The sequence below is a fragment of the Eubalaena glacialis genome, chromosome 16, assembly GCF_028564815.1.
Source record: "Eubalaena glacialis isolate mEubGla1 chromosome 16, mEubGla1.1.hap2.+ XY, whole genome shotgun sequence".
In the NCBI taxonomy this organism is placed as follows: Eukaryota; Metazoa; Chordata; class Mammalia; order Artiodactyla; family Balaenidae; genus Eubalaena; species Eubalaena glacialis.
In genome coordinates, this window is record NC_083731.1 from 79,362,698 (window position 1) to 79,387,813 (window position 25,116).

At 37.9% G+C, this 25,116-nt stretch overlaps 1 protein-coding gene across 8 annotated transcripts in view; it reads right to left on the reverse strand.

Annotated features, from left to right (window-relative positions):
- Positions 1-2,687, reverse strand: part of NBEA (neurobeachin) — a 629,474-nt gene extending 626,787 nt beyond the window's left edge. For all 8 annotated transcript variants that reach the window (XM_061171071.1, XM_061171076.1, XM_061171075.1 and 5 more), the window contains exon 1: positions 1,884-2,687. In XM_061171071.1, coding sequence (XP_061027054.1) covers positions 1,884-2,174 — 291 coding nt within the window. In that variant the 5' untranslated portion in view covers positions 2,175-2,687. The remainder of the gene's footprint in view (positions 1-1,883) is intronic.
- Positions 2,688-25,116: the final 22,429 nt, after the last annotated feature.

Sequence of the window (25,116 nt, forward strand, 5' to 3'; positions counted from 1 at the left end):
TTGCTACTGCTGCAGAGTCCAAACTGGTTACACATTCAAATCAGTTTCCAGCTTGTGAGAGCCTCTATTGCCTCTTATCACGTTAAAATGTATTAAGTAAGCATACAAATACTTATTAAAAGTAACCTAATATCACACCATCTAAGGTAAAAATGGTATTGGAAATCTGGAAAACTGTAAAAAAAAACTTTAAATGTTTCCTTTTAAATTTACATAAATACAGTACCTGATAACCTACTAACGTATTTTGAGATTTCATCTCTTTAAAAAAAAAAAAAAAAAAAAAGGCAAGTACTGATCTCCTATTTGCAGCTGGTTATAATTAAAACACCCAAGAAAACAATATTTCTATTAGTGTCTCGAAAAGAATTTGGTTATACCAACGCAGTGACAGTCCCCCAAACTTACACTGACTTTTTGTGATTTGTTTGATAGGTACACAGAAGTACAAAGAGGTGTTTGGTATTTAAACAGGAATAAATATAACAAAGAAAAGTCAAATATTCTCTTATCTTTGACGTGACACCCCAGCAAAACAAACAAACAAACAAACAAAAAAAACAGCTTTAACTCTTCTGTGAATTTAAGAGGTACATAAACCAAAGACATTATTTAATCCCTGTCCCTGTCTCAGGGCACCACTGCTGTAGCTGCAGCTTTCTTTCAGTTTTCCAACAGATCAAATAAAAATAATTGCTTAGCTGAAAATTCTGACTGCATGGGTGTGATAAAATCTCCTTGCAAGCAAATTTTTATATTCCTGTGACTCCACACCAAATACAATAGTCAACTGATTGCTCCTGATTTAAGCTTGCCTTCCAAAACCCAACCTTACAGTTTGTCAAAGACTAGGTATTGCAGAGGAAACTGTTTAAAAAGCTTTGCTGCAGCAAAAACTGCACATACAAAGCATTAAAACATGAATTAATCTTAAATGAACTACTCTTATTATCCGAAATCTATGATTCTCCTCTCTTTATTTCTTCCCCATGTCTTCCCCTGACATCTTGAACGCTTCTTAGCCTCTCCGTAGATAGATACCGCAAAACATTAAGTCATACACAGTTCTGCAGTAACTCTTTCTTATCACGAAGGAAACCAAAACCTAGGGTTGAATTTAACACCTTTCCTCTAATCTTTATCCACATGCCATGCTCTCTGAAGGCAACCATAGAAATCAACCTGTATGATTTGGTGTCCTCACATTTTAACATCTCATGTGCACAAAAAATGACTTAAGAGGTCAGCATATTCAGGGCAATATTACAAAGAAAGGAAGGCTACCTAAAAAGAGATTGGGGTGTGGGGGGGAGATACAACACTCTCCAACATAGCCTCGTAATATATTTAAAGGCAGATGCAAAACTGCATCATTTTTCCTCCTCAGTGGAAAACATCACCTCCCAGCTGCTCAAGTTGGACTTAATGCGCTTCTCGCATTTCAGCAGCACCGGGGAATTTAGGCTCCAGGGGCAAGGCTTCCATCCTCAGAGAGCCACACCACGGACAATTAAGAGTGTCGGAGAAAGAACCCCAGAAAAAAGGAGGCCTTCCGCTCCCCCTAACTAAACTCTCAAGTCAACCCAAAACCTGCATGGCAAGGAACAATTGACGACTCAGAGTCATGAGAAGTGATAATAAGCGGTGTTAAGTTGGGCACTGCGCTCAGGTGGCAGGAGAGGACCGGAGGAGAGCAGGGAGGTGGCGTGGCTTGGGCAGCGCGCAGGCAGGTCACCCGCTAAGCAATACCCGCCGGACGATCTGGGCTCGCAGGGACGCGCTGCGTGTGTGACCGGGGGGGTGGTGGAGGGGTGGGAGCCAGCGTCTGGGGAGGGAGGCCATGGGGGCTGGGAGGCAGATGGCGAGCACGCCTTTTCCCTTACCAGGTTGAGCACCGTCTCCACGATGTCCCTGTTGCTGACCTCTCCGACCTGTATGAGTCCAATCAGCACTGCGAATTTCATCCGGATGTTGCGGATCGGCACCGAAGGGTTAATCATCCCCGCGGGCAGCACCACCGAGCCGGAGCCGGACGCCCCTCTCAGCTCCCCCATCCCGCTGCCGCCACCACCGCTGCCCCCGCCGCCGCCGCCTCCGCCTCCGGCCCCGACGGCGATGAGCCCCACGGGTTGAGGCTCGAGCCCCGGGCCCGGGCCCGGCTTCTCGCTCGCCATTTGCCCCCCTCCTGACGAGAAAGAAAGAGCCGCGGCGCTGCCTCCGCCGGTATCGTTATACCTGCCTCGGCCCCCGCCCCCCGGCCGTCGCCTCGGAGCCCCAGCATCCACCAGCGCCGCGGCGCCGGGCCCGCTCCCCGCGTGCGCCTCAGCCCGGCCCTTTCCGGCGCCCTCCCCGGCGGAGGCGGAGGGTTATTCTCAGGCTTATTCCCGGCGGTGGCGGCGCCGCTAACCGCTGCCCGGCGAGCGGCAGTGCCCGCCTAGCAGCTGTGCCGCTGGGGCCGCCGCTGCCTCCTCTCGCTCCCCCTCCCGGTCCGTCCGGCCCGGCCCGCCCCCCGCGGAGATGCTGCCGCCGCTCCGAAAAGCCCTGAGGCGCGAGCAGCTGGCCGCGGCGCTGGCCGGTGCTGAAGCTCAGGCTGTGGCCGATGCTACTACCGCCGCTGCCGCCACCGCTACGGGCGCCACTGTTGTTGTGAAGCCCCGACGCCGCCGCTCACTCCGCCATGTTGCCGCCCCCTGCCTGCGGTACCGGCCACTGCGCCTGCGCAGAGCCTCCGGGGGGCGGAACCCTCGTGCGCCCCCTCTTTTGCCCTGCCCTCCTTCTCCTTACACCCACCAGCCCGACACCCCTCGTCCCTCCCCCAACCACCCTGAACGGATAGACAGGTGAGCAGGTGCATGGGGACCGCTGCCAGACACTGGGGCGAGCTGGCAGAGGCGGGGCGGGTGGTGGCTTCCTCAGTTTTTCCCTGGAGGGTGGACTCTCCCTGCGGGGAAGGACACAGAGTGTGTGTCTCGCCTCCGCTGCCACCTCCTTAATTCCCTCAATATCCTCTTGCTAGGAGGAGGTTCATCATCTTCGTCGTCGCATCCAGCAGCTGCTACTGCCAGTGCCAGGTGCCTTGTAAGGTAGGGGAGTGGCAAACGGCCTCTTTCTGCCCCTCTTCGCCCGTCCCTCACTCTAGCCCGCCGGGCCCCCCCCCCCGGAATTTCCCAGTGAAAAAGTGGCTGGCAAAGCAGAAACAAACGCACTGTGCGGAATGATCCTGCATTGTCGGGGGAAGGATACAGATGGAGTATAAGGGCTCTTTTTCTACAGCCGTGAAAGAGGCTGACACCTGCACACACAGGCACGACTTAAAATAGAACTTGTCAAACAGTGATCCACTCTGGATGGAGCTCTGAACAACAAACAGTTCTCGAACTCACCTCCCAGACTAAAAAGGCTGCGCTGTGTGACACTGGGGGGTAGTAGTTTGGTGGGAGCCACAAATGCCACATTTTAAAAATCAGTCACCATCCTCAGGTATGATGCCAGTTAATGATGCCTCCCTTTTTCTTAGGCATGTACAGTTCAGGGAATTATCTTAAAATATGGGTAATTCTCTGCCAGCCTAGATGTGTGGTAAAGGTAGATTTCTGTATCTTCACATATATAGAATGAAAAAATTACTTTTAGTTTAAAAAATTAAAATGTATACAGAAATCTTGCTGCTCATGTTGAATTAAAACTATATAGGCATGACTGCTGTTTTCCTCGAAATGAAGAATGTAATTTTCTTTAATATTTCATGAGGTATACCCTTTTCAATAAAGATAATGTTGGAAGACACCAGAACTGTTAGGTATCTTGAGGTATATTCAAGTCATTTTGTCATCTCAAGTGAAAACAGTCAATATACAAATCTGTCATAATCTGGTTTGTTATTACTCATATTTAATTGAATTGGCTAGTCAAGTTAACTCCCAGGATACTGGAACACATTAAAATTCTAAAGTACCACAGGTCATGTATAACAAAATTCCTCAAGACCAGTGCTTAGGATTAGTTCCTGGTTGTGTGTGTTTGTTTAAACTTGTGCTGAAGTAATTGAATTATTAAAATAGTTAAGCAAAAATTTCTGAAAGGAGTGGTGATTGGTGTGTCCATTTAAATTAAATAGCAAGTGAATTATAAAATGTTAGAAGGATTAAAAGTGTATGGGAAATTTACGACACCTCTAAGCCTTAATAGTGTGACTTAGATATGCTGTCACTGAAAAATCCTGTGACATATATCCACCTATAGCATTTTATCTGTCCCAAGTGAATAGCATCTACTTTTGCGAGCACTGTTTTCATTTGCAAGTTTAAAATGATACATCTGTGTTACATGTGTAAATCCAGGTTGAAAGGTCATCACACTAGCTTCTTTACACCCCACTGTTCATATATATGGCAGCAGATTCTACCTTTTGCTACTTTTAGACTTTAAAAAGTGTTCTCCAGTTTCCTGTCAGCTCCTCGACAACTTACTACCTGTGCAATCTCCTCAAGTTATTGAACTCAGTCTTCTGATTCACTAACAGGGATTAGACTATCTATCCCATAAGGAAGTGAGAATTCAATGAAATAATTTCAACTCAGCAGCCAGCATGTAGTAAATATGTCCTTGTACCCTTAGGATACAGGAACAGTCTGTGTTGAATGACCTGTAAACACATGTAGGAACAATTATAACCACCTACAAGGCTTTATAATTGCACAGTTACATGTTTTCAATACTGCCCTCCCCAAAGCATAAACTTTTAAAAATTCAAGCAGGTCTGTTTCATTTTAGTCTACAAACCTTCTTTTCTTACAAATGTACCGGTAACTTAGCATTTACATTAACAATATTTTGAACTGAAAGATAGCTATATAATGAGAGGCTACATATAATGTTCATTTTTAAATCTCCAGATTAAAAAATATATTTTATATGGTGAATGTCAGTTTTGTATAGATTCTTGCTTTTAATAGATGCATACCCATACTTCCAAAGGACAGTCCTTCAAAGATAAGAAGCCCGTGAATCTGAGTTTCAAGAGGCAACATTGTGTAATGGTTGAGAACACAGGCTCCAGACTCAGTAGAAGCTGGGTTTGGATTCCAGTTCCACCACCCACTTATCTGTGTGATCTGGGGCAAATGAATTCTCTTCAAAAAAGCCTTATTTTAGCCATCCCAAAGTAGAGATTCATAGGATTAAAGGATGAATGGACCTAATACATTTAAGGTACTTAACATAGTAGCAAGTGTCGATAATTAATGTTTCCCTTCATTGGCTGTGGGAAAAGACAAAGCTGTAATTATTTTTGTGTTTTCAGCACCTAACATGTCTGGCTTATAACTTACATTTAATAAAGGTGTTTTAAAAATGAATGAATGAATGGGAATTCCCTGGCTGCCCAGTGGTTAGGACTTGGTGCATTCACTGCCGTGGGCCCGGGTTCAATCCCTGGTCAGGAAACTAATATCCTGCAAGCCCTGTGACCAAAAAAAAAAAAAAAAGAATGAAAACAGCAGTTGTCCAGGCTAAATGTTCCCATTCCCTTCACCTGTCCTTTAAAGAACAAGTTTCTTGCTTCCCTGTAACCTTTATCTGAGCAGGGTACTCCGAATCCTAGGTAGGTTTAGACAATATAAAATAGAGGGAAACTCTTACCTGAACCTCCATCTTTAGAAAAAGATTTCCTGTTAATGTATCCCCAAGTCAAATTAGTTTGCTTTGGTTTGGTTCTGGGTTTTCCAGCAACATGACACCAGTGATTCATGTTTCGCATGTAGTAGGTTCTCAAACAATTTTGGTTCCATTCCCCTCTCATCTTAAAATTATTGTGAACTGAAACACCAAGGTTCTGTTTTGTTGTTGTTTTGTTTTGTTTCTAGACATGCTGCTCCTAGGCAGCAGCACATATCCAATCTGTAGCTTTACAAGTAGATTTGGAGATATAAAGTGCAGAATTGTACATATCTATTGTAGATTTAATTTAATTTTTATTTTATTTAAATTTTCTATTTAATTTTCTATTTAAATTTAATCTGCTAGGAGTTTCTTAATCCTGATTATATCATGCAAAAACTTTGTCTTCTTATTATTATCTTATTATCTGCAAATTTGAGAACAATCCTCCTATATCTTCATCCAAATATTTTATTGAATAGGATAAAAACAGCTCTGTAGTTCCTAGAAACATTCTGATTGAAATCAATTCACATTTTTCAGACTGTGGGTCCCAACCCATTAGTGAGTCATGAAATAGATTTAGTAGGTTACAACCAGCAGTTTTTTTTTAAAGAAATATAATAGAAAAATATAGAATGGAAAACATCACAGCGCATCCATTATTTTAGTTACGTGCACGCACATGCGCATACACAGACACACATACATATGTACATATATCTTACCAGATAATATGAAAAATCTATTTCTCACTGCAAGTCATTGTCCAAAAGTTTGAAAACCACTGATTTAAGCACCTGTTTGGTATAATTTGTCCCAGAGGATATCATAAGGGACATTGACAACTGGCTAGTTGAAGTCTGGATACACTCTGTCTCTGTATCTGAGCAAAATTAAAGTAAAAATACATAGATGTGAATTATTATCAATTTTTCTGACAACTATTTCACAAATAAGAAAATGTGTTTGATTTGATAACAGGACTTACTGCTCCCTTTCTAATGAATGAGCCATTCTATAATCTCACCTGGAGGTAGTATTAAGCTACTTGCTGTGGGTTTTCAAGAATTTTTCTCCTCTTTCTCCCTTTGGCACTTTAATCCTCTGACACATCTACTTCTCTATGAGTTCTCAAAGACCATTGAGAGTTGCTCAGTGATCTAGTTTTCAGATTCTTTCAGGATCAAAGGATATAATTTGTCCTGCCTCAGGGACTTGAAACCATTTAGACTAGCTAAGTGCCTATTTACAATTTCTTCACCAAACTTAAACTTCAGTTTCTTCCAAGTACTATTAGTACTACCTTTTCACTCCACTACTTTTTCTCCTAAACAGGAAACACACACACACAATAGAAATTAAATATTTGTTAACAAATTTGGTTGATGCTTACCAACCAACAAATATCTAAGTGCCTACTGTGTGCAAGAAAGTAAACTAGTTGAAATGTATGTTTTCAAATTTTCCATTTAGAGAAATATTGTGTTCACACATGCAAAGTTAATCAGCAAGTCAACACATTAAAAATATCAAATGAATGGTACAGAAATAATAAGTACTCTTGAATTTCAAAAGAACTAGACATCATACAAACATCCCAATGTACACATATACCCTCAAACATCCACATAAATCTACATACAAATGCACCATGCACATGCATATTCACCATCAGATTAGCCATACCTCTGTCCATTCTTCCTTGGCAATTTGTCTAGCATGTATTTCATCCTTCATTCAGGTGAGAGCCTGCTCACTTCATACCTGGTCTCCTTGTCTCCACTCTCACTGTTCTTTAGTCCATCATATACACAGGTAATTTTCCTAAAGCTCCACCTTGATGGACAGATTGATGTGGTTCAGAATTTTAAATTTATTTATCACATTAGCTTCCACATGCATACATGCCACCCGCTCAGAAGATCACTAGTAATTCTCTTTGCCTAACAAATTAAACCCAGAGTCCTTATCTTGATACCAGAGGCCCTTCATACTTTACTTTACCTTGCTTTCTTGTTTTACCTCATTCTGTTCCTGACAGGAACCCTGTAACAGTGGTCTGCAACCTCTTTGTGTGTGTACAGCTCTTTTCATCATTAAAAAATTTGCAGACTCCTAGACTCTTACCTGAGAGATTTATTCTTTTAATATCCATTGATTGAGAAAATTACAGTAATGAAAAAGTATTAACAATTTAATAATGCTATTTGAATATTTTTACCTTTTTAAAACCACAACATCTACATGTATTTGAAACACACACACACACACACACACACACAGAGTTGTGGGTTGAATTGTGTCCCCCAAAAAGATATGTTCCAGTCCTACCCCCAGTACCTGGGAATGTGACATTGTTTGGAAATAAGGTCATTGTAAATGTAATCAAGTTCAGATGAGGTTATACTAGAATTATAACCTCATTATAAGAAGGAATGATTCATCCTTAAAGCGTTCAGAAAAAGCATGGCTCTTCTGATACCTTGATACTTCTAAACACCGGAACTGTGAGGGAATAAATTTCTGTTGTTTTAAGCCACTTAGTTTATGATACTTTGTCACCGCAACCCTAGGAAGCTAACATACATGCATGCAACATAAATGTGTTTGATATGTATTCTGTCCACAAACAATTCCTAGTATTTAAGTATTCATGGATCACTTTCAATAATTCTGAGGTCCCCAGGTTGGGAAACAATGCTTTAGCCAACCGGAATTACTTTGTCCCCAGTTAATACACTGTGCTTTTATACTTCGTTGGCTTCCTCATGTTTTTCCTTCTATCCATAGCACTAGTCCTCCTCATCTCCCCTACTGAAATTCCTACCAGCTGAAATGCCACCTTCATGAATAAATTCATGATACCACCTAGAGAAAGGTGATCTGAAACTTTCTACCCATTTCCAGCATTAAAAAAAAATGATTCTGTTTTTTTTCCCCCCCAGGTAGCATATAAGTTGGCATAATTTCACTTAAATAAATTAATAGTTTCCATCCTCTTTGCCTCATTTGCCAAGAGTAAGAAATTCACATGACAATATATGTAGTCACCTAAACCCCCTTCACTGAAAATTTTTTAAATGTACAGGTAGAATTATTTTCATACTAACAAACAATGACCAGTAAATTTCTCTTTCTTTTACACAATGATAGCCAATACACTGTCGTTGGTGTTGTGTTTGGTATACATGTGTTAGAGAAAGACAAGTGTGTTAAAGAATGAGGTTTACAGTTCATTATTTTTAACCATTAAAGCTGTCATAGCCTGTTCATCTCCTATCTGCCATGCATTTTTACATGTATTATTTCTAACCCTGACTTCAGTTCTTCAAGTAAGATATTATTGCCCCATTTTTCTAACAAGGAGACTAGTATGAAGAGAGGTTGTCAGTTGTGCAACTCATATTTTAGGAAGTGACAAAATTAGGATTTGATCCTGGTTATGGCTGGTCAAGTCCTCAGGTTTATTCACTATCCTACATGGCCACATTGGGACCTAGACTATGGCCATTATTTTATTTTTACCAAATTTGCCAGATGAGAGATAATGAGACTGGGCAAGTTCATGGAAAAAAGAACAAAGTCATCATGTTTTTGCATGTTTTGGTGAAAGCCCACCAAGAGATGATCTCTAGAGTCAACCTGGTTTTATACCTCTGTGCCTATAAAGGTTCAAAAAACTCCATTAGCCTTTTTGTTTCCTGGGAATCATTTTAATTCTAGACAAAAATTACTTGGAATAAATAAATTGTTTTTAATTATGTTCATTAAGATTAACCAAAATTTAATCACACAGTCCCGTTAATGTATCACTCCTTATTATGCTTTTCTGGCAAAGATTTCGTTATGTGTCTAATTAACCATTAATCTCCTAGTCCCTGTTGAAAGTATTGTCATTGTATGTCTATATAGTTATAATAAAAAAGCACATACTCTGAGTAGAAGGAGGAAAAGAATGCTATGAGGAAGTGTCCAAGAGTTCTTTAGAATAGTTATCTCTTTAATAGAATCTCTGCAAAGAAACAAAGAGTATCTTTACCAACTTTAGCCCAACCAAGAAGCAGTGCATAGATTCAGTCTGAGCATAGTCCTGGTGCAGAAAGCTTTGGATTAGAGCCTTTCTCTAATGGTGCCAGCAGCCATAGCCCATAGATTAACCAGTGGAAGAATATCTTGATTTATTTATATATATATACATATATATATATATGTATATATATATCTATGGAACCACCTCATTGCTCAGTTAACAGGTAGTACATGGAGGCAATCTGAGGTTTATGTTTTGGTTTTCTGTGGCTATAGTATATCTGTCTTCACTTATACACAAGAGTCAGGATCAGAAAAGAAAAGGGAAGGAAAAGTGGAACAGACTACATGGACTGAAGCTTCTATCTGAGAGTTTAATCTTATACATTTTGGGAAACTCGTTATATACAGCCTCTTTGTTGTTGATGTGAAAACGAATCTTAAATAGCGCAGATAATCATAAGGTTAAAGGATATCTTAAGGGTCAAGATACTTCATCACATTCAGTGTGTTTGGGTATCTGTTAAATAGACATGAATGTGTATATAAAACTTTATTTCTGTTTGGCTAATCTAAGTTTGTGAGAAGTAGATGGAATGTCCTATGTTGGCTACAGCTTTATCACTGGTTTCTTTGTTTCTATTAAAACAAGCTCAGCCTGATTTCTTTTGCAGTGGCAAGAAGACGTAACAGAGCATGTTTCAGGGCCGTTTGCATTCAGTGAAGCATAGAAAGATGATGGCCACATGATTTGCCCTCATAATTCATACCACGGTATTTTCCTTAGTACACACAACAGAAAGCTCACGTGGTTACATTATAAAGTAGACATTTCTACCAAAATAAGACATTTCTACCAAACATTTCATTGTTTTTTTGTCTTAACATTCCCATCCTAATCCCAAATAATCCTTTGAAATAGGGTATAGTGGCTAAAAGAAGGGTTTTGAAATCAGATGGATTGGGTTCAAAGGTGGACAAACAGACCTTGAACCTCATTCTATACCTGTAAAATATAGCTACCTCACATGTATTACTTGGAGTATTTAATGAGATTTAACATATAAAGCATTTAGAACAATGCCTGTAATAGGTACTCAATAGATGGTAGAAATTGTGACTGTACATTAACACAAAAAGACAGTAGAATTTTGTGAGTTTTTAAATTATATAATGGAGTACACTAGTATCTGCTTATTTTATCTTTGTACAATGACCTGACTGTCCCTTCTTCAGAGAGCAAATAGAACAGTATTTTCTTCTTTAGTTTTGTTAAATAGCTATACGTATTCTGTATTTACAAGAGTTTTAACAATTTCCCTTTCTATCTCAAACTTAAAAGTTTTATCTCTGTTAAGTACATAAAACCTAATTAGCAATATATCTTTTCTTTGTTTTTCACTAGCCATAGGGAGAGAAGGCATATTATGAACTAGGAATTTTTCTCTGAGACTTTATAAAGATAAAAAAGCCAAAAGAATAAGCAAATAATAATAATAAGATAATCCTTTATAATTTACTAACCCACACAAGTAAATAGTCTACCAAAATGTATCTGAGGGTTTAAACCCAAGTTTTGTCCTGTTGTTTCAATATCTGTTTCTCTACTTTTCATTTTCACTAAACTTTTTGTTATTGCTTTCTTTGTAAATAAAGTTTAGTATTTTAAGTTGATACCAAGACAGATATTTTTTCCCTGATATCCTTTTTTGAAGAGACAGTGGGACTTCATGTGATTAACTTTTTCAAATTATTTCTTAGTTATGTGTGTTTAATTTTGACATTGACTGGCAGGAACCCACAACACTAATGGCATCATTCATATGCCATAAACTTCTTAGCAATTGCTAAGGTTACCCACATAGCTTCCAGTTATATAAAATGTGAGTTGACAACTGATATTTTTGTATCTCTACTTTCTTTTCCTATCTACTAGTTATTTGGAATTGTCCTAACCGGGAATAGTTATAGAATTCATAGTGTCTTTCACTGTCTCAATACCTCTACTAATGCCTGTACTGAAAATGTCTTATATTGAATCACTGTAAAACATATATTAACTTTTCACATGTAAACAATACTGTTAATTGTTTTGAAAGTGAACTAGAGAGACATGGTCTCAGCACTCTAGAACTGTAAGATGTAATCTATTTGATGTTTAAATAAGGAAAATGCCAAAGGAAATATAATCACATATAACACAGATTAGAATGAGAGAAGCGATGCAGTCCAACTTAGAACATAGGAACTATAAACATGAAATAGTCAATATAATCGAAGCATCAATCCTTTAAGCTTTATGAGCATCTACTATTCAATAAGCATTAACCAGAAGTGAAATTTCATATAGACTAATAAATTAATGAGCTTATTCCTCCAAAATTATTATATAAACAAGTAGCAACTCTGTAATATTCATTAGAGATTCATCAGAAAGCATACTAAAGAGCCTCAAATAATGAAACTATGAAACAGGACAACTTTAAAGAGACATTATCTATTTCTAACAGTGCATATTTGTTGTTAAATAAATGAAAGGAATTCTATATTTAATAGATGGTATGTCTGTTGAATAATATAACACAGATGTCCTACTTGACACAGATGTCCTATTTGATAAGGGTAGAAAACTTTTTTTAAAAGTTCAACTTAGCCAAAACTTTGAGAGAAATAACATTGAATTCATGTATATAATAAGTAGTCTTCATTCACAGATACACAATATAATTTTTTTAAAGCCTAGAAGAAAATGAACATCTTCCTTACTACATGTAACTATTGAGTATGTTCTGCAAGGTGTGGATGGTTCCAAGACACAGGAAATAGAGCAATGAATAAGACAAAGTTCCTGTCTTCATGTAGCTCACATTCTAATAAAGGACACAGACAATAAATTAGTAAAATTTAGGTAAATAATATGATTTCAGAAGGTGATACTTTTAGATGGTAATTACTTTTACACAAAAAATTATGGTGGTGTAGTCATTCCTTATATGTTTTTTCCCTCACTAGATTGGCAGCTACTTGAAGGCAGGGACTATGTCTTTCTTACAAATAAAACCTTCAGCAATATAACGTGATTGTTGACTGATACATGGTAATAGTCAATAAAAGTTTGGATAAAGGAAAGAAGGAGGAAAGTAATTAAAAGTGGAGATTTTAACAATTCAATAAATTCAACAATGTGATACAAATTCAACATTTAGTTGGCTCAACCATTAAAGAAGTAAGAACAGACTTCTTAAACTGTTTTAACTTTTTAACTGCTGTAGTGATCATCAGTGAACCTCAGGCCAGGCTCACTGAGCAATGGTTCTCTCCAGGATGGAGGCATGACATGGAAGGGGTCAGGTCTTAGCCTCAAGTTATTTTTTCTGCAAGTGTTATGCATTTCTTCTTCCAAAAACTTTGTGTCCTCAGTTAATGGGAATTGTTAAGGCTGTTGGGTTAACAAACTATTTGTTTATACACCTGTATGCTTCCTGAATTCTGGCCATTCCACCATGCATTCCTGGTAATCGGGTTTTTTGAGTTCTAGTATCCCAAGTCCAGCATCACACTTAGATGCCTGTTAAAATGTAAATTGGTCTAATAATCATATATGTAACATAGAGATGGTTCCACCCGTTAAAAAGAGGTTGGGTATTGGTGACATCAAAATATTTATATTTGTTGCTTGTATATAAACAAATAAATGTCCATATCCAAAATTGTGCAGAACCCAGATTACCTGGTTTCTAATGAAGATTATATATTAGTTCAAATATGTCTATTCACATATGAATGTCTTTTTTCCAAATTGGCCAACATTTTCAGAACAATTATATTTAAAAAATTGAAATGTAAGGAAATTCTAATACATAGATTTGCAGTCATTCTTGGAGTGGACATTAACACTTTTTGGTTATTTCTGTAAATTACTAAACATAGTTTAACTTCCTAGAGATTTTAGTGTCCTTTTTTCACCCTGATTTGGAAATATACATAATATCAAATAATATATTACAGTTGGTCATCAACAGTCCACTAATTGTTTTATTCTTCAAAGCATGCAGAAAAATATACCAGTTAAAATTTCTATGGAAAATTATAATGCATAAGAATCTTATGGTTATGTTTGCAAAGATAATTTTTCTTTAAAATTTTGTGCTTTTTTTCCTTTTAACTTTTGCAGTGAAGTTTAATTTGATTAAAGAACTTTAATTCATGATTTTATTGTTTTTCTTTCTGTATTTTGATACTATTGAGGAATGGTGTTCATTGTTGTGCCATATTTTAAATTAATATGTATAAAACAAGAAATATTTAATTGGGGTCATTAATTTTCCACATATTATGGGTGTCTGTGACTAAGGAGAAATATAACTGTTTTTATTGCATCAACTTCACATGTAACAAGAATAATGCAAGAACAACAACAACAACAAAACATTCATTGAATGCTTCCCTTGTGACTGTGCTCTTTACTACCACATTATACTCACTCATATAAATCTAGCAATTAATTTGAAGTTAGACACCTAGCGTTTACTCATCTGTCTTATGGCATTCACTATTATCAGGGAAGATTACTATCCCTGGTGCTGAAACTGCTTTGTGTAGTTCTTGTGGTTGAAGAAAGAAACAGTTTTCTTTAGACATACCCTTTCATTGAAATTATGAACTAGATGTTCATATCGAGAAGGAAGTATTAAATTTCAAATACATTAACGTCTTGATTAATAATTATCAGATCAATAGTTCATATCCTGCTTATTCTTACTATATTTTATTATTGGAATTTTTTTTTTCTAGAGGATAATTAGCAGTTCAAGAAAAAGTTAGCACACAGGACATTGAGAAGTCAGTTAATGTTCCAGATATCAAAACATGTTACTACCCACCAAAATTCTGACTCTGTTCATGTTAACTAGCATTTGATTTAATGTGTCAAAATTAAAGGATTTGTTTTAGAAATAAATACATGCAATCAAATTCCCTAACTGTATTACCTCCCACTTGATTATAGGTAATTAGTGCTTATTCAATGCTGAAAATGACTTAGAATTATGGTAAAGTGGGCTTTCTCCAAGAGAATTGCTTTGTTGATCCTGAGCAGAGGTCACAAACCACAAAATTCTTTTATATGTTCCTGTAAATAGAAGTATGCAAAGTGTTGGTGTAAGTTCTCCTTAGATAGGTAAGCACAGAGTAAATACATTGGCACAGCAAGAAAACAACCTTATAGATCTAGTGAGACCCTGTCTTGTTCTGACAGTGTCATCTGCATTTATGTTCCCACTTGGGGACTTTGGGAGCCAAGGGACTCTGTGGTGGGATGTGTAGCATCTGCCTCTGCTTAATGTGGCCCCGAATTTTGCCTTCTTTACTAATAAAATCATAAATATAATCTAACCTCTTTGTGTATGCTCTCTTTCTGTGAATTTATACCTAACCTAAAAGTATTGTGTTTGTGTGTGTTGGGGAATGATATATAAAAGTTGAGTGTGAATAAACCAGTTATTAGTTTTATCCACTAAAATGTTAACTTAAGTGTTTTTTATCTTCCCATGACTAACTTTCTTAATGACAACAAATTTATTTTTAACTTTAAACTTCAAGCAAGATTCTCTGGGTTGCTCTTTCAAACAGAATAGTACTGGTAACTTCTGACTGAATGGGTTAATTTCTCTTTACTGTTTTGAGAAGACATAACTTTACTTTATAAGCAGCTTTTTCAAAGCATGTTTCTCCTATATTCCTTATCTCTGTGAGTGGCACCACAAACCCCTCTAACCTACCTCTGCTCTCTGTTAAGCAGGTCCTGCGATACTAATTCCTAAGTAATTTTTTTTAGGCCTGTCCTTCCTCTCCATCACTACTGACTCAAGTTTAAGTTCATATCTTTATGGTACCTTCCCTGGATTATTGCAGCAATCAGAGTCAGTCTCCTTGATTCAAATCTCTCTTCTAATCTATTCTTCACACTGACATCACAAAGATATTTTTAAATGAACTAAAGCTAATTTTATAAAAAATGCATACACACATAAACACACACTTTAAATCCTTCAGTGATGTTCCCAATGATATAAAATAGGAGACACTTTGTGATCAAGCCTTGACCTTTCAACCCAAACTTGACTCCTATCGCTGTTTCCCATGTACATTGTATTCCAGCTATTTCAGAATAATAATGTGTAATATTCACGGAGCCCTCCCTGGGTTCCAGCCATTATGCAAAGTACATACATTATGTCATTTAATCCCCAAGAACTTTATAAGGTAGGTCCTATTATTATCCATACTTTATAGGTAAGGAAAGAGAAGTTAAAGACTCACCAAATATATATCAATACATCTAAGAGGTGTAGCAGCTGGAATTTGAATCTAGGCAGCCTGCCTCTAGAGTCTACAATGGCTTTCTTTTGCTAAAGTACTTGTAGTTCCCTAAACTTAACATTTCTTACAAGCCTCTGTGTCTTTCACATGTTCTTTCCATTGTCTGGAAAGCCTTTCCCAACTGTGTCTGCCTGTAGGACTCATGCTTATTCCACAAGACTTGACTCCAGCTGTCCTTTTTTCATGACCGTCCCTCTGTCTCCCAAGGCAGGGTTAAAGTCTTGGCACCCGTGGTGCCTTGCAAAGCTCAAGGAGACCACTGCGTTTAGTGGACAGAGTACAAATGTGATGTGAGACAGGCCCGATTTGCATTCATGGCTGTGTTGCATATTGGTTTTGTGACTTTAGGAAAGTCACTTCAGCTCTCTGAATGTTAGTTTCTTTTGGAATTAATAATATTATTTTCAGGGAGTTTCTATAAGGATTAACTGAGTTAATTTTATGAGATGCATCTCCCACAATGACTAGAACATAACAAGAGTTCATTAGTTTACTTATCACCCTCTTCCACTGCAGCCCTCAGAACCTGGGTGGTAATTGTCTGTCTCCTCACTTGCCTGCAAGTTACTTCCCCTTTCATCTGTGGCTCTGCTAAGCACTCGTGAAATGTGTGAAATAAATGAATGAACGACTGAATGTTTAATGCCTAGTGACATGTTTACATGAATCCTTTTGTTCATTTTGTGGCCTGCAAATTAGTATAATTAAGAAATAACAACTGGCAAAGAAGAAAGATGCCAGTTGTACTTTATCCTTTCCTCACATAGTATCTAGAACTTTGTCCTTCTGACTAAAAAGTTATAGCTACATGATCTCTTTGAGTATGTTTCACATTTTATGTAAAAAAAACACATACTGATCACAGACCAGTATAACATTAAAAGATTATGTAATTTAAAAAAATCATTTAATAGTCTTATAGTCTTGGAATAAAAAAAAAAAATATATATATATATATATATATATATCTTCAAATATGTTGAAGCTGCTGCTTTTATGAGGCTATTTGTTGTTTTCTTTTTTCAAACATCTGATATTGTCTGATGTATTGGGTCTAGGTATTTACGATTAGGAGAAGTGGTGTTCCGGGGACAGGTTCCCAGGATTTTGAATCATGAGATATAAAAGTAGAAGTGAAACAAGGCAACCTAGGTGGAGTGTTTGAGAACACTGTTTATGCTTCTTGCATCAACTTATACTCTTCCTTTTCCCCACCTGTTTAATAGACATTCAAGCACTATGTATTTGGGGGCTTTTGAATCCAAACCATCTAACCTTAGAAGATGTCATAGATGAAAAGACATAGAAAGTAATTCTGAATGTGTGAACAAGTGAGAGCTCTACAAAATTAGAGATCATCATCGCTAGAGTCCAGACAGACTTAATTGCTTCCAGAGGAATTAAACCATAGATAATCAGGTGACAGATTGAAGTTCATCATGATTTCTAAAAATAATTTTACGTAAATTACCTATGGAAAAACATAACTGTTTGAATTATTTGAGAAATGAATAGCAGTTCCTCAGAATAGCCTGACCTGTAAGTATATATAGTAAGAGCATGGATTTAGGAGCAAAATTCTTATGAAGCTGCCTGTCGTGGTTTCTTCAGTAAGATTCTTCTATTCTGTTTTTTGAAAATATCCATTACATTCCTATTATAAACCTTGTAAGAAGTTAAAAACCTTGTAAGAAATTAAAAGAAAGCCTCTTCTTTTTTTTTTTTTTCCTTATAGTCCCTGCTCTCCAGTCTTAGGAGGTTAAAAATCGTGAGAAAATCTCATCTTTAGTTCTAGAACATTTGGGTGCAGGACCAAGAGAGGCTGTGAAGTGTTGAACTTGATAATCTGAGCTCCCTTCTACTGACAGAGTCCCGTTATCCCTTCTCAGATACATGCCCTGATGAAAATGGAAGATGAGAGAGTATGTGCACCCAAGTTAACTCTTTATATAAAAGGTCATTAAGTTAACAGAAGAATTGCAAAGCATCTACTAACACAAAAATGCACAATCTCAGTTCTCAAAGAGTTTGTATTTTAGTATTATGCCACTCTCTCTTTTTACTAATAGAACCCCAATTTTTAGGTGGGTTCCTGGGTTCCTGTAATAAAGATTGCCCTTCTTAGCTTCTTTGCAATTACTATTCCAAGAGACTATTAGCTAGTTAAAGGTGAACAGAAGTGAGGTGTTCAACTTCTAAGACATGCCTTAATAGCACGCCCCCTCTCCCTTTCCCAGTGGTTAATGGGTCTGGTCACAAGCCATGTTAAGACATGCAGATGAGGGCAACACCCTAGTCAGAGAGAAACAACAAGAAGCCTGATCCTCTGATGACTCCATGAAACAGAACCACACTACCAGCTTGGACTGTTAAGTGAAAAAGAAACAAGCTTCCATTTTATGAACTTACTGTTAATTTAGACATTTAACACATCAGTCAAAGCTATCTCTTAACTAATATGACTTGTTTAATTAAGCATTCTATTAAAAGTAACAAAAGTCACTGGAAAGCCTATCACAAAGCAGAGAACACTCATACTAAGTTTCCCACTATTTTTTTGGAGGAAGTATTATTCTGGACTTAAGGTAAGACTAGGAAATTGAGGACACAAAATCATTTACTTCCCAGTTGATAAGCTCACTTGATAAAAAACTACATCTTTCAAAAGGATATCTATTTTTTATATTACTGAGCTCGATAAAATAAAGACAACATCCCAGTCTTAATCTCATGTAAATTAAGGAATGAGGAACTCAAAATGTATGAATGGCCTTTTTGTGTCATCTATTTTTGTATTTTTCTGGGAATGACCCCAAGGTTTATAATATGAGGGGTTGTCCTCTCTGAGGTAAAATTGATAAAGATTGTAATGTTTCAAACAATTTCTGGCGTTTCTTAATTTCTTATCATGATTCTATCTAAACTTCTTATATAGTAATACTGGGTTGTAAGCAGTGGTGAAGAGTATTGTTCCAAATTGATTCTTTTATATTTATTGAGCACCGAAAAGATACAGGACGCTGTGCTAGGGGTTAGAGATTCAAAGGTGAATAACTTGCGTCTAGGAGCTCACAGTCTAATGGGGGAGACAGAATATAAATAATTACAAAACAATGTATGATAAGAAGTAATATGATGAAAACAAGCATAGTCTGAAGGGAACATAAATGAATAGACCTAGTCAGAGCAAGGTGGAGAAGGGTAGGAAGTCTTCTTAAAGAAAAAGATAACTGAGTCTTAAAGAGTAGGTATTTTCCATGTAAGGATGAAAGGACTTGGGTGAAGGCATTGTCTTGAGAGAATAAGGCATGTTTGATGGCCTACGAGTAGCTAGAACAACTTGAGAACAGGGTGCCTGAGGAGGTACTTAAGAGATGAAGCTGGAGAAGGATGAAGAACTGAGGCTATGAAGAGCCTCTATATCTTGTTGAAGAGTATGAATTTTATTCCTGATTTTGATTGAGAACCACTGACTTTTTCCCCCAGGGAATTAGCATTCTCAGATATGCATTTTAGAAAAATCAGTTTGACAACAGCAAGTAACTGGATTGGGAGGTGCAAGCCTGGAAGTAGGCAGATCAGTTAGGAGACTATGAACAGGTCTAATGAGAGATTAGGAAGAGTAGAAAGACTGTGTGAGCTTGTGATATGGAGACTTAAATGCAAATTTACATAGACTGAGATAGAATTAACAAGACTTGATGACTTATTAAATGAGGATGGGTGAGGTGGTGAAGAAATAAGGGAGGGGAAGGATTTAAGGTCACTCACAGGGTACTTGATTGGACTAATGGTGTCTTTCATAGCCATAACATATCCAGAAATAGCATCTGGGAAGGTTATGTGATTCTTATTTATAGGTTAGATAATTTCCACATTTTGCTAAGTTGGAAGTGACTGCGGAATATCCAAGTGGAGCTGCAGGTAGGCAGTTATCTACATCAAATCTGGAGCTCAAAGAATTAACTAGACTGGAAGTTGTCAGAGTATATCAATACCATCAAGTGGTTGAAGCCAAGAAAATAGTTGAGATCCCTTGGGGTTGTGTACTGAGAGAAATTGGTTAAGGGTGGAATCCTGGGGAAAAGCAACATTCACTGGATGGAGAGAGTAAGGACAGCCTGGAAGGAGACTCAGAGGAAGGACAATGCAGCAGAGACTGGTGTTGCCAGTCAAGAAAGAAAACAGTTTTAAGAGGAAGTGGTCAACATTGTAATTGCTGGAGAAAAGTCACATAGAAAAAGGCATTGGATTGTTCCTATGGAACTGAGCAAAGGAGCAGGAATCTCTTCCATAGAATGAAAGGTATGAAAACCAGAAATGGATTCAGGAGCAAATGGGTAATCATCAATGGAAAGAGCAAGCATCTTAAAGATAGCTTGACTTTGAAAGAAAGAATGGATGGGTGGGTAAAAGTTAAAGATGGACATGTGGTTGAATAATTTGTTCTTAAGATGGGAGAGACTTGGGCCTGTTTATATAAAAAAAAAATAGGATACAGAAAAAAGAGTAAGTTTAAATATCAGAAAAGGAGAAACAAAAAATGTGGCATGCACAAATGGTATCCAAAGCACAGGAAAAGAACCAGCCCCAGGCAGGAGGTGGGATAAAATTCCACTGAGATAGGTGAGAAGTAAAAAACAGACCAGGAAGATAAGTGTTTTGAAGGGGTGGGTAGAAAGATGCTAAAATTTTGTTTCATATGTTTGAGTGCATATTTATGTAAGGACTTTTAAGGTGGAAGAAGATGAGATAGATAGATGGTCTGCTGAAAATAGAGGAACGTCCGGTGGAGGGGGAACCCCCAGTAGTTTTAAAAGTGTGAATAGAGGGTGGGAGAGGGAGCAGAATAGCATCACATGAAAAGATTATTGTCATCTTGAGGATACTGCTGAGATGAGAGTTTGCACATTTGTGGTAGCACCAGCTTCTTGGCTGCTGGCTTTTCTCCAGCAGTATTCAGCAGCTTGGGTATAGGAACAGGAAGGTCCACAATAGTATTGATGCAGGATTAGGACTTTTTTGGGCATTCATGTCAGATGATAAAGGAAGTTAAAGATACAAGCTTGAGTGTGGATGTGTCATGTGTTTTATCATGTATCACATGATTTAGTCAAATAAGAAAATTAAGACAGGAATAGTTGATAAATTCGGAAAATAGATAAGAGGTCTAGATCATTCTGAGGTCACAGGCAAGTGAAATAGAAGTAAGGAATAAGATATTTTTAAGGATCAAAATAAAAATCAGGGAATAAAGATCCTGAAGCTTATGGTTTTTGATATGGGACAGTTGGGTCCATAAAAATGTCTAGGATATAGGTGGTGGGAGGTTGAGTTGATGAAGAAGTAGAGGCTGTCAAAGCTGAGGAAATCAAGGACCTATGAAATTAAGATGTTGGATGGGTTAACATGTGGGTATGGAAGGGAAGCCAAATAAAACACTGATGGGACTTGGGTGGAGAGGAAATTCTGGAAATTAATGTGTTGGTTGTTAGAAGGTGATATAGCTGGATGGAAAGATCCTTAAAAGGAGTTTTTATGTTAGGGTAAGGAGCAATGATTCAGAATAGGCAATGTAGAGCTAAAAGCAAACCCACTTTTAAACCCTGTGATAACTTAGTTTTTAGGAAAACGGCCAGGTTCCACTTGAATACATTTCAAGGGAAGCAATGTCTCCATAGAGAAAATTGAATTTTAATTAAAGCAAAGAAATGAAGTGAATATCCTATGATGTTTCCAGAAGTCACAGTGGAAAAGTTTGGGAGGGAAGGAAGTTTGATTCAGAAGTAAGGCACAGAGAAGTATGAAGATAAGAGAATGGAGAGGTTTCCAATAAAGCAAGATTATTTTGTAGCCGCCTATTATGTTCCCTGGTAGTTTTTAGGGAGATATAGCTAAAGGGCCTCCAAAGAAGTAATTGTAGGACCTCCAAAGAAATCCTAGTCTCTCTCCACAGGGTACAGAATAAATTCATTTCCAAGATGCCTTCCTGAAGGAATTAATTATTTGACTCAGGGCAGGAGACTGAATGTAAATAACAGCAAACCTGTCTCTGATGTCGTTGTAAGGAATAACATGATTTCCCTTTGTAAATAAAGGAGAATCTTTTCTACAAAGAGTACTGACGCAATATCAATTTTAGGACTTGCCTTATAATTCAGAAATGCCTTTCCGACATCACCTAACTGTGTCTTTTTCAGTGAAAGTAAAGCGCTGCCTTCAGGGAGCACACCTCCCAAGAGATCAGTGAAATCAATGAGAAATCCAGTGTCTGTTTGTCAGTAAAGATATGTGAAGTTTGATGGGTCTTTTGGGACTGGACCACCAGTTAAAGATTCTAAAGCAAAATTAAGTGGAGCATCGATGCCAGAAATCTCGAGAGATCTTTGAAGAATGAAATGTGAAAGATGGAGACAAATTTAGAGAATGGCTGCTGGCATAGACCTGAACTTCCTGAAGATGGGAATGGAATATCATACAAAGAAACAAAAAAGACAGAAGAGAACATTAGCACTCTATTACCAAAAAGAATAAGAAAAAAGGTTGAAGAAGAACCTTTAAAAATAGGTAAACAAATGAATGCAATTTGAAAAAATATATATCCTTTGGTATTTTAAAAAATCAGCCTTTAATAGCTACTCCCTGATTGCCAAGCCTTTGATGAATACTGATTTCGAAATTATTATTATTATTTTTAAGAGGTAAACATTTAATATGTAAATTACGAGAAAACATTTTCAAATTATCAAATTTAATTTTATTAAATGCTTGGATCTACTTATGAATATGTATTCATAATCTGAGATTGGTGTCTAAGGCCCCATCATCCTAATGATTTGTTCACACAGCCTCCCAATACCTGCTATGGGCTACAGTGTACATGCGCTCATGGTCTCCTCTGAGAATCCAATATGCCTCAGATCGTCTTTTTCTCATTCACAGGTAGTAAACTATAGCCCTCTTTTGTTAGAATCATTAAAGGAGAAATATTACTTACTTAAAGTAAAAGACCAAATTAAAGGTAATCCTTTTGTCACAGTAAATGGGCTCACCCTAGCTACTATAAAGTATTAAGAAATTTAACACAGTTTAAAAGTGGGTAACACAGTTTGAGTCCAGACTTAACTAGGCAATTTACAAACTGTGCAGTTAGGGTGTTACAGAGTCTTGGTCATATCTTTCTGGAGGCAGCAACAATTGTCATGCATATGGTTCTTTCAGATGTTCTGTTTTCCTGTTACTGTATAGGTGATTCTTGAACCTGCAGTAATGGCATGCCTATATTTTGTTAATATTCACGGGCAGCATTAAATAAGATAAAATCTTTAACAAAGAGATCCTAGATAAAATCCAGTCTATCATCACTGAAGTTGTAATCACAGCACCTCAGCTGTGGAAATAAAGGACAGCAGGGTTCTTGAGTTTTTGCCTCAGGATTCACTTAAGTAAGAAAACTGGAGGTAGAAAGGAAAAAAATCATGAAGACATGGTAAGTCACCACATTAGCCTGTGTTTCTCAGTGTGCAAATTCAAATTAGAGTAAATCCAAAAGTTTTTGCAAATGTTCATTGCAACATCTTCCCTGTGCCTTGGCAATGACCTGCTTCATTTATTCAGTCAATAAATATCAAAGACCTACTTGTTCTAGGCACTAGGGGTCTAGCCTAGTGCATAAGCCCTAGGAGTTCTCTGCTCTCATGGACCTAACTGATGTATCTTAGGGCTACAGATAACAAGCAAATAAATATATCAGGTAGTGATGAAGAAAACAAAACAGGGTGAGAAGATAGAGGGTTCTGGATGAGATGGCATTCCTTTAGATTGGAGTGTCTCTCTGAGGAGAATGAAAATGAAATGAAAATGAAAATGAAATCCAAATGAAAATAAGGAGTGACAATAGGAAGAACTGTTGTAATGACATTCCGGCCAGAGGGAACAGTTAGTGCCAAGATCAAAACTGGGAGTCAGTGTGGCTTGTTCAAGGAACGAAAAAGAAGACCAATGACTGGAGAGTATTGACTAGTTACTCACCTACTAATTGCCTTAAGTATCAGCCATGTTACCAAATTTCCCAGAACAGTCTACCAACCGTTTAACAAAATATCGATTACTTTTGTTTCAATAAAGCATTATTTAGGTCGTGCCAGGTACTGGGGCTGTAAAGATGAATCCGTCACGTTCCAGGACTTCATGTGATATGAAAATAATTAGGAGCAACAAACTGTGATGAACGCTTTGTCAGAAGTGGAATAAAGTGTGCCGGCAACAACAGTTACTTGGAATTCTGCCCAAATGGGTCAGTGAAAGCAAAACATTTGAGTTGGGCCCTGGAGAGTAAGTAGGAGTTTACTGTCAAACAGGGAAATAAATGGTCTAGACTTCTTCCCTGAGTGCCTGACCCACATGGCAGTGGCCTCCTGGACATCTTCACGTGCGTATCTCACTTCATCTAGATTTAACATGGTACCAGAAAGAAATTTTCTTGCCCCAAACATGTTCCTCATCCGATATTCTGCATTGTAGTGAACAATCCCACTCTGAAGACTGGTAATCAACTTGATTGCTTCCTCTCCCCAATTTCCACGCCTGATTCTTTTTTTTTTTTTTAATTATTTATTTATTTATTTATTTATTTATGGCTGTGTTGGGTCTTCGTTTCTGTGCGAGGGCTTTCTCTAGTTGTGGCAAGCGGGGGCCACTCTTCATCGCGGTGCGCGGGCCTCTCACGATCGCTGCCTCTCTTGTTGCGGAGCACAAGCTCCAGACGCGCAGGCTCAGTAATTGTGGCTCACGGGCCTAGTTGCTCCGCGGCATGTGGGATCTTCCCAGACCAGGGCTCAAACCCGTGTCCCCTGCATTGGCAGGCAGATTCTCAACCACTGCGCCACCAGGGAAGCCCTCCACGCCTGATTCTTAACCAAATACTGCCAATTCTATCCCGAGATAGCTAGTCAACCTTTCTTTTCTTTACTATGCCCATCCCTTATAATTTTTCATATGAATTTATTTTTCTTTCTAGAATGCCTCTCATACCTCCAAGCCAAA